General features: G+C 41.6%; 2 protein-coding genes across 12 annotated transcripts in view; one reads left to right on the plus strand and one right to left on the minus strand.

Annotated features, from left to right (window-relative positions):
- Window positions 1-92: 92 nt before the first annotated feature.
- RWDD2B (RWD domain containing 2B) lies at window positions 93-11,676 on the minus strand. 5 transcript variants are annotated; one of them, XM_032631433.1, is made up of 7 exons: window positions 11,525-11,661; window positions 7,056-7,230; window positions 3,321-3,402; window positions 1,835-2,061; window positions 1,642-1,709; window positions 1,154-1,516; window positions 93-580 (listed from the first exon to the last, which is right to left on the minus strand). In XM_032631433.1, exons 4-7 carry the CDS (start codon window positions 2,039-2,041, stop codon window positions 334-336), a joined length of 885 nt encoding a protein of 294 aa, XP_032487324.1. In that variant the 5' UTR covers window positions 2,042-2,061; window positions 3,321-3,402; window positions 7,056-7,230; window positions 11,525-11,661; the 3' UTR covers window positions 93-333. The 5 variants fall into 5 exon arrangements, with proteins under 5 accessions (XP_032487324.1, XP_032487323.1, XP_032487320.1 ...); XM_032631432.1 differs by having other exon boundaries at window positions 3,321-3,405; XM_032631429.1 differs by lacking the exon at window positions 7,056-7,230 and having other exon boundaries at window positions 11,525-11,658.
- Window positions 11,677-11,739: 63 nt separating this feature from the next.
- Window positions 11,740-15,247, plus strand: part of USP16 (ubiquitin specific peptidase 16) — a 30,272-nt gene continuing 26,764 nt past the window's right edge. For 2 of the 7 annotated variants that reach the window (XM_032630765.1, XM_032630767.1), the window contains exon 1: window positions 11,740-11,953. Coding sequence is in view for 2 of the 7 variants with exons in the window: in XM_032630768.1 (XP_032486659.1) it covers window positions 15,090-15,108 (19 nt within the window). In the remaining 5 variants the exon portion in view is untranslated. Of the gene's footprint in view, window positions 11,954-14,948; window positions 15,109-15,247 lie in introns of those variants that run through there. The other 5 variants (XM_032630768.1, XM_032630769.1, XM_032630766.1 and 2 more) reach the window with 4 other exon arrangements.

Raw genomic sequence — 15,247 nt, forward strand, 5'->3', positions numbered from 1 at the left:
GCCCTGGTCCAGGAAGACCCCACATGCCGCGGAGTGGCTGGGCCCGTGAGCCATGGCCACTGAGCCTGCGCGTCCGGAGCCTGTGCTCCGCAACACGAGAGGCCACAACAGTGAGAAGCCCGCGTACCGCAAAACAAACAAACAAACAAAAAAAACTACACTCAGTTCTGCATTCAATCATGAATATTTTTAACAGATGCATTTCAGTTATACTACTTTTCCTCTTTTTCTCCCCCTTAACATTTTAGAATGGGACTAAAGGGAAATTACTTAATCTTTCAAGAAAGAGTCGGGGAGAAAGTCAAAAGACCAACAGTAGCAAAACACTTTGAACTACTCTTCTGCTCCTTGTCCTTCCACACCAAAGAGCATCTGGAAAACATCCCCACATCCTTTGGCATTTAAAAACTGATACAGTTGACCAAAGTCCATGTGGTTTCCTCTGGCTCCATTAACACTGAATACTTTTTCTTCAAAAACTGAAAATTTTCTTTGTCTTTCCATTTCCTCATTTGTACCATCAAAAGCAATGTCTTCTCGATGGCGAATTAAAATTCTCTTCCAGTTTAATTTTCTGAGTCTGAAAGAAATTTTCAGAGTAGAAATTTTGAAAATGTGTTGTGTATTCTAAGGCACTGAAAATAGAAGTTATGAAACAGATTTCTCAGTGCCTTTTCCTAGAAGTAAAGAAATCTACTTTTATCTCACATGGATTTTATTTTAATCAAATATGATTCTGGTTATAATCCCACCCCCAAACTCACTTATTGCCATTATCACTGCCTTGTATTAGCATTTTAGAAATGTGGAAATTGCTGAATCTCGACCTCCCAAAGGGACTTCTCAGAAATGAGAAGATTAGAAACCCCCTTGTTTCACAGGGTTCACACAATTTACAGCATCACTAAGATGAGGGGAGAATCAGATCCATAGACATGGAGGGGACAGTAGACACCATCTTGGGCCAGGGCTCGATTTAACATCTATCTACAGAACATCTTCTTTGTGCCCTGTATCAGGTGAAGGGAGTGATGCTGATCATATGTGAGTGCTGTTTTAGACTGAGTCCCCATACATACTGATTTCCACATCTCTAGTATCGTGTTTAGTACTAAAATTATTGACAAGACATACAAAAGTTGTGAAAGCCAACCTTGACCAGAATTCTTCACAGGCACTTTGTGGGCCTTCCACACAAACAATACCAGGTTTCCCAGGCATGCTAAACCCAGATAGGGAAAGCTCTTTCGCCCACTCTAGAATGTTCTTTCTTTTGCATTTGTTGTAGATGTGATGGCTGTAGATCCAGAGTCTTGTGAGAATGAGGTCAACTGGCTGGACTGTACTTCCTGGAACAGGGGAAGGTGTGTTGTCTTTGCTGACATAGTCAGAAGCGTGTTCTCTAACCCACTCCGTGGCATTCAATATACAGACATCTCCAAGACAATTCTTTTGTAGGTATGTGGTCAGATCTGTATTCAGCTGAGCCTGCCGGGATCTATTTAATAATACTGATCTGATGGAAAAGATACGGGATTAAAAAATTAAATCAATTTTCTTGGAACAGAAAACAAACTTGAGAATTGCTTTTATTCTCAGATTAGTTTTGACCTCTAGAATTGGCCAGTTTCTGTAACATACCTGACAGTAATTTCAGGCAGAACTGCAGGGTATTTAAAGGGAAGAACACAGGCCAGAGAAAACATCACCTGATAAAAAATAAAAATAAAAAAGAGAGAGAGAGAGAGAAAAAAATGCCGTAAGGGCTGTTTTAAGTTGAGACATGTTTCAAAAGTAAACATGAAACATGCTTCCAAAAGTAAAACTGAATTACCACTGCTTCCTCAGATATGTCCAGGTTCATAGTGATAGTAAAGTAAACTTTTGAAGATCGTCCTTCCATTGTCCTCTTTTCAATACAATCTTTTAGTTCTGCTAAAGCCAGCTGGTCATTCACTATGAGCTCATTCACACCGGGGAACATACTGGCTAGCAGGTCTAACTCAGAGAGCTGGGCCTCTGCTTGTTCAATCTCAATCATTTTTGGATATCTGTAGGGTTCTAGGAAGACAGGATAATAGAGACATTTACAAGTATTATACAATCTTGGGAGAACTCAATATGGGTACTTACTGAATATGGAAACTTATTGAAAATTTGATTTCTTCATAAAATATGAAAGTTAATCAGAATACCTTCTGGCTATTCTACTTTCAGATGTAATATGCTAAGGACCCAAAGAACAGGACAATCCAATGAGAGCCATAAAACTCTAATAATAAGCAGGCACCAAATTCTTCTGTTTCTAGATAGTTGATGTGGCATCTTGAGCTGCCACAATGAGCAATTACATTGAAGTAAACTAATTATGTAGTCAAACGCCAATATCAATGATATAACAAGGATAGAGGCTCTGACTGGTTACCTTGTAAAATTAGAATGAAAAGAATAAGTAAGAGAGTTAGTTATGTGGACGGTTAATTTTTCCTTCTTAACTTAATATTCGTTAGTTTTTTAAAAAAGTAGAAGAATGTGAAAAAGGAGAATAAAGGCTAATTATCCCACAGCTCAAGTAACCCATGTTAACATTACAAAAAAAAAGTACAAGATTATAAAATTCAAATGGCAGAGAAAGGTTATAAAATGAAGATACAGTTTGCTGCTGGTGACTGCTTCCCCTATCTGTCCAAGTCCCTGATCCAAGGCAGAGTTTTAGGTGTTTCAGAAACAGAAAACATTTTAGGCATTATACATATATAGAAAACACATGTTGGTATAATGTGTAAATAAATGTAGAGAATTAAATATATAATTAAAATGTATCTACGGGGATCATATATACACATCTTTTTTCCTTACTTCCTATCCCTCTTCCCCCCAAATATATTTTGCAGATCTATTCACTGTCAGCACATATTGTTTTATCTCATTCTTTCTAGTGGTTGACTGTCATACTGAATCATGTAGATATGTCATAATTTATTGCGTTTGTTATCTACTGATGGGCACTTGGGTTGCTTCCAGATTTTTTCTATTATGAGTACTTCTATAATGGTAGTTTATATATATATATATATGTGCATGTTGAACTGTGAATACTGTATATTCAAGAATCAGTTTGTAGAGGTGGCTGGTTGGTACAGCATTTAAAAATTTTGGTAGATATTGCCAAGTTGCCTTCCAGAAAGTTGCTACATGGAAGTTTAAAATTTTTACACAGTCCCCTCCTTTAAAAAAATTCTTAATACATAGTCTTTTTATGGTGTTTTGTGTCTGTGTGTGCCATTCATGAGTTTTTATTTTTAAGGAGGCAAACTTACCAGCCTTTTCTTTTACAGATTCTGGACTTTGAATCTTTGTTAGAAAAGTCTTCCCCACTCCAAGGTTATAAAGGTTACCAATCTGCTAATCAAAATATGATTTAAAATTTTTTTTTAGAATTTGATAAATTGATTTTAATTTCATTTGCAAGACAAAGTGTGGGGCTTTCTAATAAAACACGAAGGCTGAGCACATGTATTTATTTCTCTTTCTCTATTTTTCCCCCATTTAAACTAGAGTAAAGGAACAGATTCTTAAAGACAAAGGGAGAGGAAATAATAGATAAAAGCTGTCAACAAAATTCTGGAAGATGGAAAGGGGTGAATGAATTATAACTGACAGATTTCAGCTTTCTTCCCTCTGTTAACTTCTTGGTCAGGTGGGGAAGGGAGCTGCAGAACTTCAGAAAGGCTCAGTACTGTCAACACCAGCTACCTTGGAAAGCAGCAGTGTGTATGCAGTAGAAAACATGAATTTGTTGAAAGTCTTGGGTCTAGACTTTAGTTCAGCATCTCTTAATATTGGCACTATTGACATTTTGGATGAGATAACTCTGTGTGTATGTGGGTGGCAATCTCTATCTTTTAATTACAGTATTTAGACATTTACAGTTAATGCAATATTAATATGTTATGTCTTAAGTCAACCATTTTGTTTTCTATTTCTTTGGGGTTTTTTTCCTGCCTTTTTGAAAATATTTTGCAATTCCATTTTGGTTAATCTATAATGTTTTTGCCTGTATTTCTTTTTATAGCTTTTTTAGTAGTTACTCTAAATTATATATATATAATATTATATATATATAATTACACACATATGTATATACAAATTATAACAGTCTACTGGTATCATATTTACCAGTGTCAGTAAAATACAGAAACCTTATGCCACTTTTACTTTTACCTTCCTCCGTTAATAATATAGTGATCTTAGGGAGGGAGGGAGATGCAAGAGGGAGGAGATATGGGAACATATGTATATGTATGACTGATTCACTTTGTTATAAAGCAGAAACTAACACACCATTGTAAAGCAATTATACCCCAATAAAGATGTTAAAAAAAATAATAATATAGTGATCTTAAATTTTTCTTCTACATATATTTAGAACAACAGTGTAATAATTTTTGATTCAGCCATCAAATATGATGTAGAAAACTCAAGGAAAATCCATTTTATTCATTTATATTTTTGCTCAGTCATGATATTTCCTCCATAATTCCTTTCGTTTTCTTTTCTGTTTAGAAAACTTACTTTAGCCATTCTTTTAGGGTAAGTCTTACAAATTCTCTTAGTATTCCTTTATCATAGAATGTCTTGATTTCTCCTTCATTCCTGAAGCATATTGTCACTGGATATAAGTATTCTGGGATGATAGTTCTTTACTTTCAGTATTTAAACAGTATTATGCCTCTTCCTCCTGGTCTCCATAGTTTCTGATGAAAAATGCTCTGTTATTTGAATTGTTTACCCTTATAGCTAAGGTTCATTTTGCTCTTGCTGCTTTCAAGATATCTTTCTTTTAGTTTTCGGAACTTTGACTATGATGTGTCTTGATGTGGATTTCTTTGGGTTTATCTTGCTTGACATTAATCTGGTCTCTTGAATCTGTTTATACCTTTTGACAAATTTGGGGAATTTTCAGCCATTATTTCTTCAAGTACATTTTCAGTTCTGTCCTCTTTCTCCTCTCCTGGGGTGACATGAATGTCAGATCTGTTGTTATAGTCTCACATGTCCCTAAAACTCTATTTATTTTTGGTCTATTTTCTCTCTGTTATTCAGATTGGGTAATTTTTGTTGTAACTTCCAGTTTGCTGATTCTTTCCTTTGCTCCTTTCCTTCTGGTGTTGATTCTATCTACTGTGTTTTTAATTCTGGTTGTTATATTTTTCATTTCTAACATTTCTTTTTAGTTCTTCTTTCTATCTTCTGTTTCTCTACTGAGACTCTATTTTTTTCATTTGCTTCAAGTGTGTTTGTAATTGCCTGTTGAAAATTTTTATGATAGGGGTTTTAAAATCTTTGTCAGATAATTCTCCCATCTCTGTCATTCTAGTATTGGCATCTATTGATTTTCTTTTTTCATTTAGTTTGAGATTGTCATTGTCCTTGGTATGATGAGCGATTTTGATTGAAACTTGGACATTTGGGGTATTAAGAGACTCTGGATATTATTTAAATCTTCCAATTTAGCATGCTTTATCTGATAATGCTTCAGGAGGGGAAGAGGTGGGTGCTGCTTCATTACCACCAAGTGTGATAGAAATCCAGGTTCCCTACTCAGCTTTTATTGACATCTAAGGTAAGTAGGGGAGTGGAGAGAGTTCTTCATTACTGCTGGGTGAGGATGGGCATTCTAGTGCCACTGTAGGCCTCTAAGGATACCTCCCTGGTTGGGAGTGATAGGAGTGCCTCATTATTGCTCCCCAGGTGGCCTCCACTAACACCAGGGTTAGGGGTGGCTTTGTTAATGGTAGGTGGTGTTGAGAGCTCTGACTTTCCACTAGACCTCTCTGACAACACCCCAGAAGGGGATAAAAGAGGGTCCCTTGTTATTGCTGCATCACGCAGACATACAAACTCTTTATGTGGTCTGACATGGACCTGACATGGGGCTGACACTGACACTGTAGTGTAGTCCTTGTTACTGCCTAGCAGGGAGGAAAGTCCTGGGTCCCAACTCAGACATTTTTGGCACCTTTCTGACAAGGGGTGGGCATTAGGTGCTTATTACAACTCAGTGAAGATGGAATCTAGGCTCCCTTTGCTGGTGTTAGTAGGGGAGAGGCCACAGTGTTTTTGTGGGATTTGCCTGGTATACAGTATTTATTATTTAAATGTTTTCTGTCTTGCTAGACTGTACTTTTCTTGATACCTTATTAGATAGAGAAGGTTTTTGTTAGGGCTTAAATTTTTCTTTTTTTTTTTCCGGTTGGTACCCTTGGATTTCTGGATATCAATCCAAAGATGACAGAGAGACACAAAGTGAGCAAATGCTGTTGGAAAAATGGCACCAATAGATGTGCTCAACGGTTGCCACAAACCTTCAATTTGTAAAAATCACAGTATCTGCAAAGTGCAATAAAATGAGGTATGCCTGTATATTCAAACAGTAGAATATTATGAGATAATTTTAAAAATGGATGTTAACATTGATGTTCATTTTATATGGTTACCTAAAATAGTAGACTGTAGAGCAATATACATAATCTTAATCAATAAATAATGATATTACTATTCATTCTTATACCATCACACATACTTGAAAAAAAATCACAAAGAGAATTCACCAAACTATTAACAGTTGGCTAAATGTGGGTAGAGGGAAGAAGAGAAGGATTTTCACTTTTCAGTTTGTGTGCTTCTATATTGTTTGACGTTTTATGATTAGCATGTAGTACTTCTAAATTCACCAGAAAAGGGCTTCCCTGGTGGCGCAGTGGTTGAGGGTCCGCCTGCCGATGCAGGGGACGCGGGTTCGTGCCCCGGTCCGGGAAGATCCCACATGCCGCGGAGCGGCTGGGCCCATGAGCCATGGCCGCTGAGCCTGTGTGTCCGGAGCCTGTGCTCCGCAGCGGGAGAGGCCACAACAGTGAGAGGCCCACGTACCACAAAAAAAAAAAAATAAATAAATAAAAAAAAATAAATTCACCAGAAAAAAAATAAGGGTTACTCTTCCGAATGGAAAAGAAGAGCTCAATCCCACTGTTGCACAGGCAAACATGGCTTACCTTCTCAATGAGAATTTACTCGGTGAAATCAAACACCATTATTTCAGCTACTGGTGTCTTCATGGAATTCCTTTTAATCTTTGGTAAAGGTTTATCAAGCAGCTACTATATGTAGAGCTTCATCCTTCACTCCTTCTTGGAACTTTCTATTTAGTTCAAAGATCAGGACTTATATCTAATAAAATATAGAACAATGAAGGTAAAAAGGCCAAGTGCTTAATGACCAGTATAGGTATTATCACGAGGATTAAGATAAGAGCATAATCAATGAAACAGGTCATCAGGAAAGATTTGAGGAAGGCAGCAAGATATGAGTTGAGCCTTGAAGGAAGGGTAAGACTTAGACAAGGGAGGAGGAGGCATAGTGGGGAGAGAGAACAGGTGTGCAAGGCAGGAAAGCACAAGAAAAACAGCATAGGCCTGAACCTGTCCCTTCTTCACAAGCCCAACTACCAAGGTCTAATTCAGAGACACATCATTTGGAATATTTCTTCTTGTGCTGGTTACTTTCTGATTATCCTCTAAATCCATTCTTGGCCCTTCTTTTCCCTGCCCTGGACTCTGGACAGCTGACCTCTATAGCCGATAGCACCCAAGTCTTCTGCCTTCCTTGTGGTTGGGTTCAGCCAAGATTCCGGCAGGAAGTGGGAGGATGGGAGGAGAAAGAGGCTAGGGTATTTCCTCACTACTCCTTCCTTGCTTTGGTGGTATTCTGACAATGGCTGTGACCCTCTATGACCAAGCTTCTGCAGGCAGCCCTTGTTTAGCTCCAGCAGAACTTTCAGCCAAGGGATAGTCATGGTTCCTTTAAACGTGGCCACACCTCTGTAAATAGCCCCTTTATGAAACAGCCTATTCAAAGTTTCAAAATTGAGTGTGCATCTATTTCCTTCCAGAACCATGACTCCTCTTACCTGGCCTCCGCCTCTAATCTCTCCATCAACCATCAATTCACACTCCACATTGTCATTATACTGATTGTATGCAGTGTCTGATAGAAGTATGCTGAAACAAGCAAGAGGGCGGCAACTATCTATTAGGGAAAAGTTCACATAATCGGTGATTGAGCAACAGTGTTGTGGTCTGGGAGAATGGGGTGGAGGTGTGTTAGGTTCCCGGCGGGTGGGGGGAAAGGCATACTGGCTAACGACCCTGACAGCTACCCAATAGAGTTGAGACAGGCTGGGACCTGGGACCTTTTGCTGCAGTGCCTGCACGCGGACAAATGTCTCCTCAAGCAAAAAAATACAAAGAAACTATAAGGGACTAAAAATTTGACTACATGCAGGCGCAACTGGGGCAAATTATGAACAACATACAAAAAGACCAAAAAGCCACACAGCACCACCAAGGGGGTGGGCAGACCACCCCGACCCCTGGACCCACCCCTATCCTCACCCCATATAAGGAAACGGCTCCCCCTGCCCCCGGAGTGAGCAAGGGAACTTGTTACTTGTTTTCACTCCCTCCTGCTGCAGCAGGGGTTCCAATAAGGCCCTGCCTGAATTTCTTGTCTGGCCTCTTATCAATTTCTATTGATTAAGGAAGCCAAGAACCCTGGTCAGTAACAGAGTGAATTTATACCAGTTCACCATCTGGCTGTTAGTTTCAAAGACACAGTATCACAAAATGCCAGCGTATTGAGAGCGGATCCACTTCCCAAAGGGTGTCTTGCATGATCCATTATAAGCCCTCTAAGAACATGTCTATTAATTCAAGTCTTCTTTATTTCATCCAATATAGTTGGGTCATTTCTTTAACATCAGAAAATGGTACTTGGCCAACAATTTAGCTAGTTCACTCTATGGTACTTTTAAAGAGCAAAAAAAGTTCTTCCACTTAAAAAGAAATGCAAACTACTCAGAGGTGTCAGGTCAGTAGCTGCAATGGGTCCTGTCAAAAACAACACCAAAGATTATGGGAATGATTAATGTGGTGGGGTATTGACTTCATTAGGATTAACTGGACACGAATCTGGAAAATATGAAAATAATGTCTTGTACACTATAGGCAGTCTCCACAGATCAGAGTATAAACCAATGCCAACACCACCTAATCATTCCCAATCCCAGTGGTTTTCAACTCATGTCCTTAAAACGCCTTACCAGGGTGTCAATGCCATGCTGGGAAAAAAAAATACATAAAGCATTGTGTTCTTAAATAAGTTCTTGAAATGCTGAATGACACAAAGCTCAGTAGGTTTCTCTAGGGTGACCATGGGTCATCTTCTTGTCGTGACTGGTTTAGTATTTATCCTAGACAAAAGTGACCCCACCTGTACAATAAACTCTTTTTTTTTTTTTTTGGCCACACCTCGCTGCATGTGGAACTTCCCCAACCAGGGACTGAACCCGTGCCTGCTGCATTGGAAGCATGGAGTCTTAACCACTGGATCACCAGAGAAGTCTAGGACAATAAATTATACGGCACACTTTTTGTGTGTGATTTCTCAGAGTCTTTATTGTTAGATGCCAATATGCACCATGAATTTCTAACAAGAGGGTTTAGTATGCATAGTATCCCAAACCTATCTGACCCCCCAACATTTTTTCCAGACCTAATGATATTTGCTCTTCTCTACACAGTTAGAACTGCACATGCCTCCCTCCTTTAAATATGTTTGCTTTACTCTCTAGAGACTTTGTATATATATATATATATTTTGTGTGTGTGTGCGTGTGTGGTACACGGGCCTCTCACTGTTGTGTCCTCTCCCGTTGCGGAGCACAGGCTCCGGACGTGCAGGCTCAGTGGCCATGGCTCACGGGCCCAGTTGCTCCGCGGAATGTGGGATCCTCCCAGACCAGGGCTCGAACCTGTGTCCCCTGCATTAGCAGACAGATTCTCAACCACTGCGCCACCAGGGAAGCCCCAACAAATGTTTCCTGAGCACCTATTGTGTGTCAAGCACTAAGACTATAACAATGGATAAACGTAACAAAAATAACTCCGCTCTCAGAGATTTAATCTAGTGGGAGAAGACCATAACAACAAAACCCACACATATATGTATGTCCAGTGAATAACGGTTATGAAGAAGATAAAGAAGATAAGGCTCAAGTTGCAGGGTGGGTGGTTGAATGTTACACGGGGTGGTCAGGGACAGCCTCTCTGCTAAGGTGACTGCAGGGAAGAGACCTGAAGGCACTGAAGAAGAAAGCCATGTGTTTAACTGGGCAAAAAGTTTTCCATGCAAAAGGAACAGCATGCCCAAAGTCCATCAAAGAGGATGGTGCTACACCAGGCGGCTGGGGCCGAATGAGCCAGGGGCAGGGTTTTATAAGGACACAAGGTTAGAAAGGAAATATGGGGCAGTTCATGTTGGAACTTATAGGGATGGCTAGGATTTGGGATTTTATCCTGATATGGAAGGCCACTGGAGGGGTTTGACTTACTTATGAAGAGGCCCGCACTCACTGCTGGCAAGAGGGTAGGGCAACAAGGATGGAAGCAGGGTGACCAGGTAGGCACTACAATGATAGGAGGAGAGGTGATGGTGGCTTGGATTAAGGTATGGCGATGGAGGTGGTAAGCAACTGTTCATGTTCTGGACATAGATTTCGTATAGAACCAATAGGATTATTGATGAATTATATGTGATATGTAAGAATAACTCCAAGGCTTTAAGAAACTGGAAGAATGGATCTGCCATTTACTTAGATGGGGAAGATGATGGAAATCTGAAGTTTGGTTTTAGACATACTAGGTAATGAAGTGCCGATCAGGACACCTGTTAAGCAGAGATGTCCAGCAGGCAGTTAGATGTACAATTATGAGATCCGGCTGAAGATATAATTTGGGGAGTAATCGACATTTATTTAAAGGCACGTTTGTTTACTCAGTCAGGGAGTGAGTGAATTTGGGAAGAGGCCTCATTGACTTTGGAGGTCTGGAAGATGAAATGGAACCAGCAAAGTTTGGGACTAATAGACCTACGGGTAGACAACTACGGGAGTGATGTCACAATAAGTGATTTGTCAAATTATTTTCGTAGATGAGATTTCAGTCCCAGAAACACCCTTATGAGAAGTTTCTGACTCGAGATTTTAATGAATGTTGTAAGAACGCAGAATGAACCTTGAGTTTCCTGAGCGGAATCCTTTTCACTACCCCCCCAAGTTTTTGTTTTTTTTTTTAAGGGAGGAGTGCGTCTCGCTGCCCGAGTCCTAACCGTCTCAGAAAGTTGCCAGGGCCACTACCGAAGCGTGATACGCAGGCACCCTCGCCCCTAACGACTGACCAGGCCGGGGGCGGGGGTGAGGGGAAGGGCGAGGGTAGCGGGGTGGCGCGGGGAGGGTAAAGGGGTGGGCGGGGCCATGAAACCCTGAAGCCAGCTCTAACCAATGAGCGGTGAGAAGGTCGTGGGAGGGGGGGTGCCAGCAGGTAGCCACCTTTCCGGGACGTGGAAGGGGCCGCTGCAGCGAGGGACCCCCTCCAATCCCGCTGAGCACCAGTGGACAGGGACTCACCTCGAGCCATGGACCCCCTCGGTGCTGTAACCCCGAGTATCCTGGCTGTACGGACAGCTCAATTCTCATCCGGAGGAAGCCTCAAAATTCTAGGGCTAGGCAACTGGAAGTTTACGAACCGCTCTGGCCCGGCAGCCTGGGAGACCGAGACTGAGTCCTCCGGGGCTGGCGCATGCGCACTCTTAGGCCCGCTCTTTCCGGAAGCCCGAGCAGAGGCCAGTGGGATTCCTGGGCCCAGCTTCATTTTTCTCGATCGCGGAGTGTTTGTTCTTCCGAATTGGCGTTTCCCAGCTGCTGCCTTTGTCAGTGAGAAGCATAGCCGGCAAGTTTCCTGAGTCAGGAAATGGTCCTTTAAAGTAACGCTCTTCAAATTTGAACTTGCAGCGGAATCTTTCGGGGATCTTGGTATATAATGCAGCTCGGGATTCGGTAGGTAGTGGTGGGGTCCCACTTTCTGCATTCCTAAGGTCTTCCCAAGCAGTAACGATCCTCTTGGTCCCTGAAGGACGCTGAGTAGCAAGGCAATAGGAACAGTTGAGCGTGGATGCTGGCCTTGGCGACCTTAGGAAGGACCCTGTGCATGCACAGAAACTTGTCCCAGCTAATAAAAGGACAGTTTGAACGCGACTCCAACACGAGAGTAATTAAAAATGTTTTTCTTCACGAACTAAATATACACAATGCACTTTTTCCTTTATGTTACATATTCATTGTAGAAATCTCATAAATGAGGTTTGTAAACTGATATCCATTGATGTCAGGTACTACTGAAACTGCTAGGTGGCGTTTTCTTATTTTGGGGGGGGGGGGTCGCTCCCAGGAGCTCTGCTCCTTTATGTCTCAGGGCAGAAAGAATTCAGCCAGAGGCAAAGTGATGGATAAGAAGTGACTTATTAGAATAGGACGCTTGTGAGGCATACAGGCGGGCAGGCGAGTGTTGTGCTGCCCCGAGTACTTCGTGGGTTACATTTTTATAATCAAAGGAAAAGTGGGGAGGGGGAAAAGACCACCTTCTTCCTCATTCTTGAGTAGATGTCATGTTTCCATCATCAGCTCCTCCTCCAGGTTGGGCAGGGGAGTTTTTCTTGTCCCTAATTGGTCAAGCCGGGACTGTCATGGCACTATGGAAAAATTATTTTAGGTCTCAGTACAATGAGGGTCTTTCACTTTGAAGTGTCACCTTTCCATAAATTATTGTTTTTTATGTGTACAGAGAGCATGTCCTAGGAGTCATTAACTTACTGAGCTCACTGGGCAGGATGTGAGTCTCATGCTACCATTGTTTTATTGTTTTGAGGCATGCCTCATACTTCTGTTGTATGGTTTTGTGGTTAGGCAAACCTGCATTCTTGAGCGATCATTAACTTACTGTGGTCTCCCAAAGCCCCCTAAAGTTCCCTCTTTATCTACAATCCCCTAATGGGATTTCTGAGCTATTTGATTATCCTACTCTATCCCTATCAGTTTTTTCTTTTGAAGTAAAAATGAAATGAACATCTTAAATGTATATTTGCTGAGTTTTGACAAACGCAAACACCTTTGTAACTCAAATCCTATTGAGATATAGAACATTACCAGCACCCCAGAAAGTTCCTAAATGCTCCTTCCCAGTCAGTACCCCCCCAACCCAAGAGGCAACCACTACTCTGATTTTTTCTCCCACCACAATTAGTTTTGTCTGTTCCAAAACTTCATATGGATGGAATTATACAGTAGGTACATTTGTGTAAGGCTTCTTTCAGTATAAAGATTCATCCATGTTTTTGTGTGTATCAGTAATTTCTTTTTTTTGCTTAGTTGTATTCCACTGTGACTATACCACAGTGACTGCCGTAGTCCACTGTGACTATACCACAGTTCTTCCATTCCTTTTTTGATGGAGATGTGGGCTGTTTGCAGTTTTTAAACTGTTATGAATAAGGCTGCTATGAACATTCTTGTACAAGCATTTCTCATGACTATATTTCTTCAGTAAGTATTTATTAAGCACTGTGTTCCAAACACTTCCAGGTATTAGAGATACAGCTATGAACAAGACAAAGATGTCCCATTTCTCAAAGAGCTTATATCTCCTTGTTTCTGTGTATCTATGGAGGCAAGGGGATAGGCTAGGGGAGGAGGTAAATGTAGGTAACTATGAAAGAAAAATACCAGATAGTGATAATTGCTGGGTAGAGAAGTAAATAAGGTGATGTGAGTGATCGGGTAGCTATGTTTCCTAGATTGCGCAGCCAATTTCTTTGTGAGGAAGTGACTTTTAAAGTGTGAACAAAATTAGAATAAGATCAAAAGGGAACAGCATTCTAGGAAGAGGAAGCAGGTGGTACAATGGCCCTAAGCCTGTTTTAGGACAGAAAAAAAAAAAAAAAAAGCCTATGTGCTGAATGAAGAAAACTTAAATTACATCAGCAGTAAAGAGCGAGAGCCAGTTTCCCCCCAAATTTAACCATCGTTACTCTGGCCGATTGGACAGATTAGGATGCCACTTTCTTTTTATTTATTTATTTACTTATTTATTTTGGCTGTGTTGGGTCTTCTTGCTGCGCACAGGCTTTCTCTAGTTGCAACAAGCAGGGGCTACTTTTCGTTTCAGTGCGTGGGCTTCTCATTGCGGTGGCTTCTCTTGTTGTGGAGCCCGGGCTCTAGGTACGCGGGCTTCGGTAGTTGTGGTTCACAGGTTCTAGAGTGCAGGCTCAGTAGTTGTGGCTCATGGGCTTAGTTGCTCCGCGGCATGTGGGATCCTCCCAGACCAGGGATCGAACCCGTGTCCCCTGTATTGGCAGGCGGATTCTTAGCCACTGCGCCACCAGGGAAGTACCTAGGATGCCACTTTAACCTAGTTTTATCAGATTACTAATAAGGATGAATATTTCTTTATATCATGCTCTTTTATTGTGAATTACCTGTTTATATCCCTTGCCTGCTTTTCTATTGTCACCTGCATCTTTTTTTCCTAGCAATTATTTTGTCTTCTGCATAAGACTATAGTCCAGGGCGATGAGGCCTATGTTTATTTCACTTTACAGAGGGCTTGGCACTTACCTATTTCTAACGAGTAAACAGTAAATATTTGTAAATTTTACCCTGTGTCGGCAAGGTTAGTTCAATACTATTTACATATTCAACTTTAGAAGTCGACTGGACAGAATTAGGGAAAAAAGCGTGAACTTTAAATGTCCCCTCTTAGCCAGCCTTCAGATGCGATGTGTTTGAGTAAGGTATCTATCCAGGAGACTCCAAATGTCTGACCACCACCACCTGGTACCCATACTTTAGAAGTATTTCAATAACCCCAGAGTCACACGCGAGCGGGAAATACTCATTGACAGCCAAGCTTCCAGGGGCTGCCGCATTCAGACTTCCGGTGTGAGCCCCGCGCAGGCGCTGATTAACTGTCGTCAGTGCCGCCGGACCCTGGGGCCAAAGCCACTTCCCATAATGCTGCGTAGCGGAAGTTGTTGCTTTCTAAGGGTCACGCTGGCTTCCGCTCTGTCGCTCTCAATTCGTCACCCGGAGGAAGACGGAGCAGGCTGCCCGGCCCGAGGGCCCATTAAGGGGTGCAGTTATGGGCGCTGTCGCCGTGGGTGAGTTCTGCTCCCACTGCCTCGCAGTCACCGCTCGCACGACTTCCTGCGCGCCGGGAGTCCGAATTTCCTGCCCGACTTCGTTCTCCTCTTGAAGGCCCTCGTCCTTGAGCACGTTCTCTGGCCTCGGCCCGGTACC

Source organism: Phocoena sinus, chromosome 4 (genome assembly GCF_008692025.1).
Source record: "Phocoena sinus isolate mPhoSin1 chromosome 4, mPhoSin1.pri, whole genome shotgun sequence".
In the NCBI taxonomy this organism is placed as follows: Eukaryota; Metazoa; Chordata; class Mammalia; order Artiodactyla; family Phocoenidae; genus Phocoena; species Phocoena sinus.

Excerpts from the sequence above, each read along its gene's own strand:
- RWDD2B (XM_032631429.1), bottom strand. The coding sequence starts at position 11,593 with ATGAGAATTGAGCTGTCCGTACAGCCAGGATACTCGGGGTTACAGCAC. Across the intron at positions 3,403-11,524 it reads GAGGGGGTCCATGGCTCGAG|ATTGGTAACCTTTATAACCT; the intron begins GTGAGTCCCTGT and ends TTTGATTAGCAG. Across the intron at positions 1,517-1,641 it reads CTGCCTGAAATTACTGTCAG|ATCAGTATTATTAAATAGAT; the intron begins GTATGTTACAGA and ends CTTTTCCATCAG.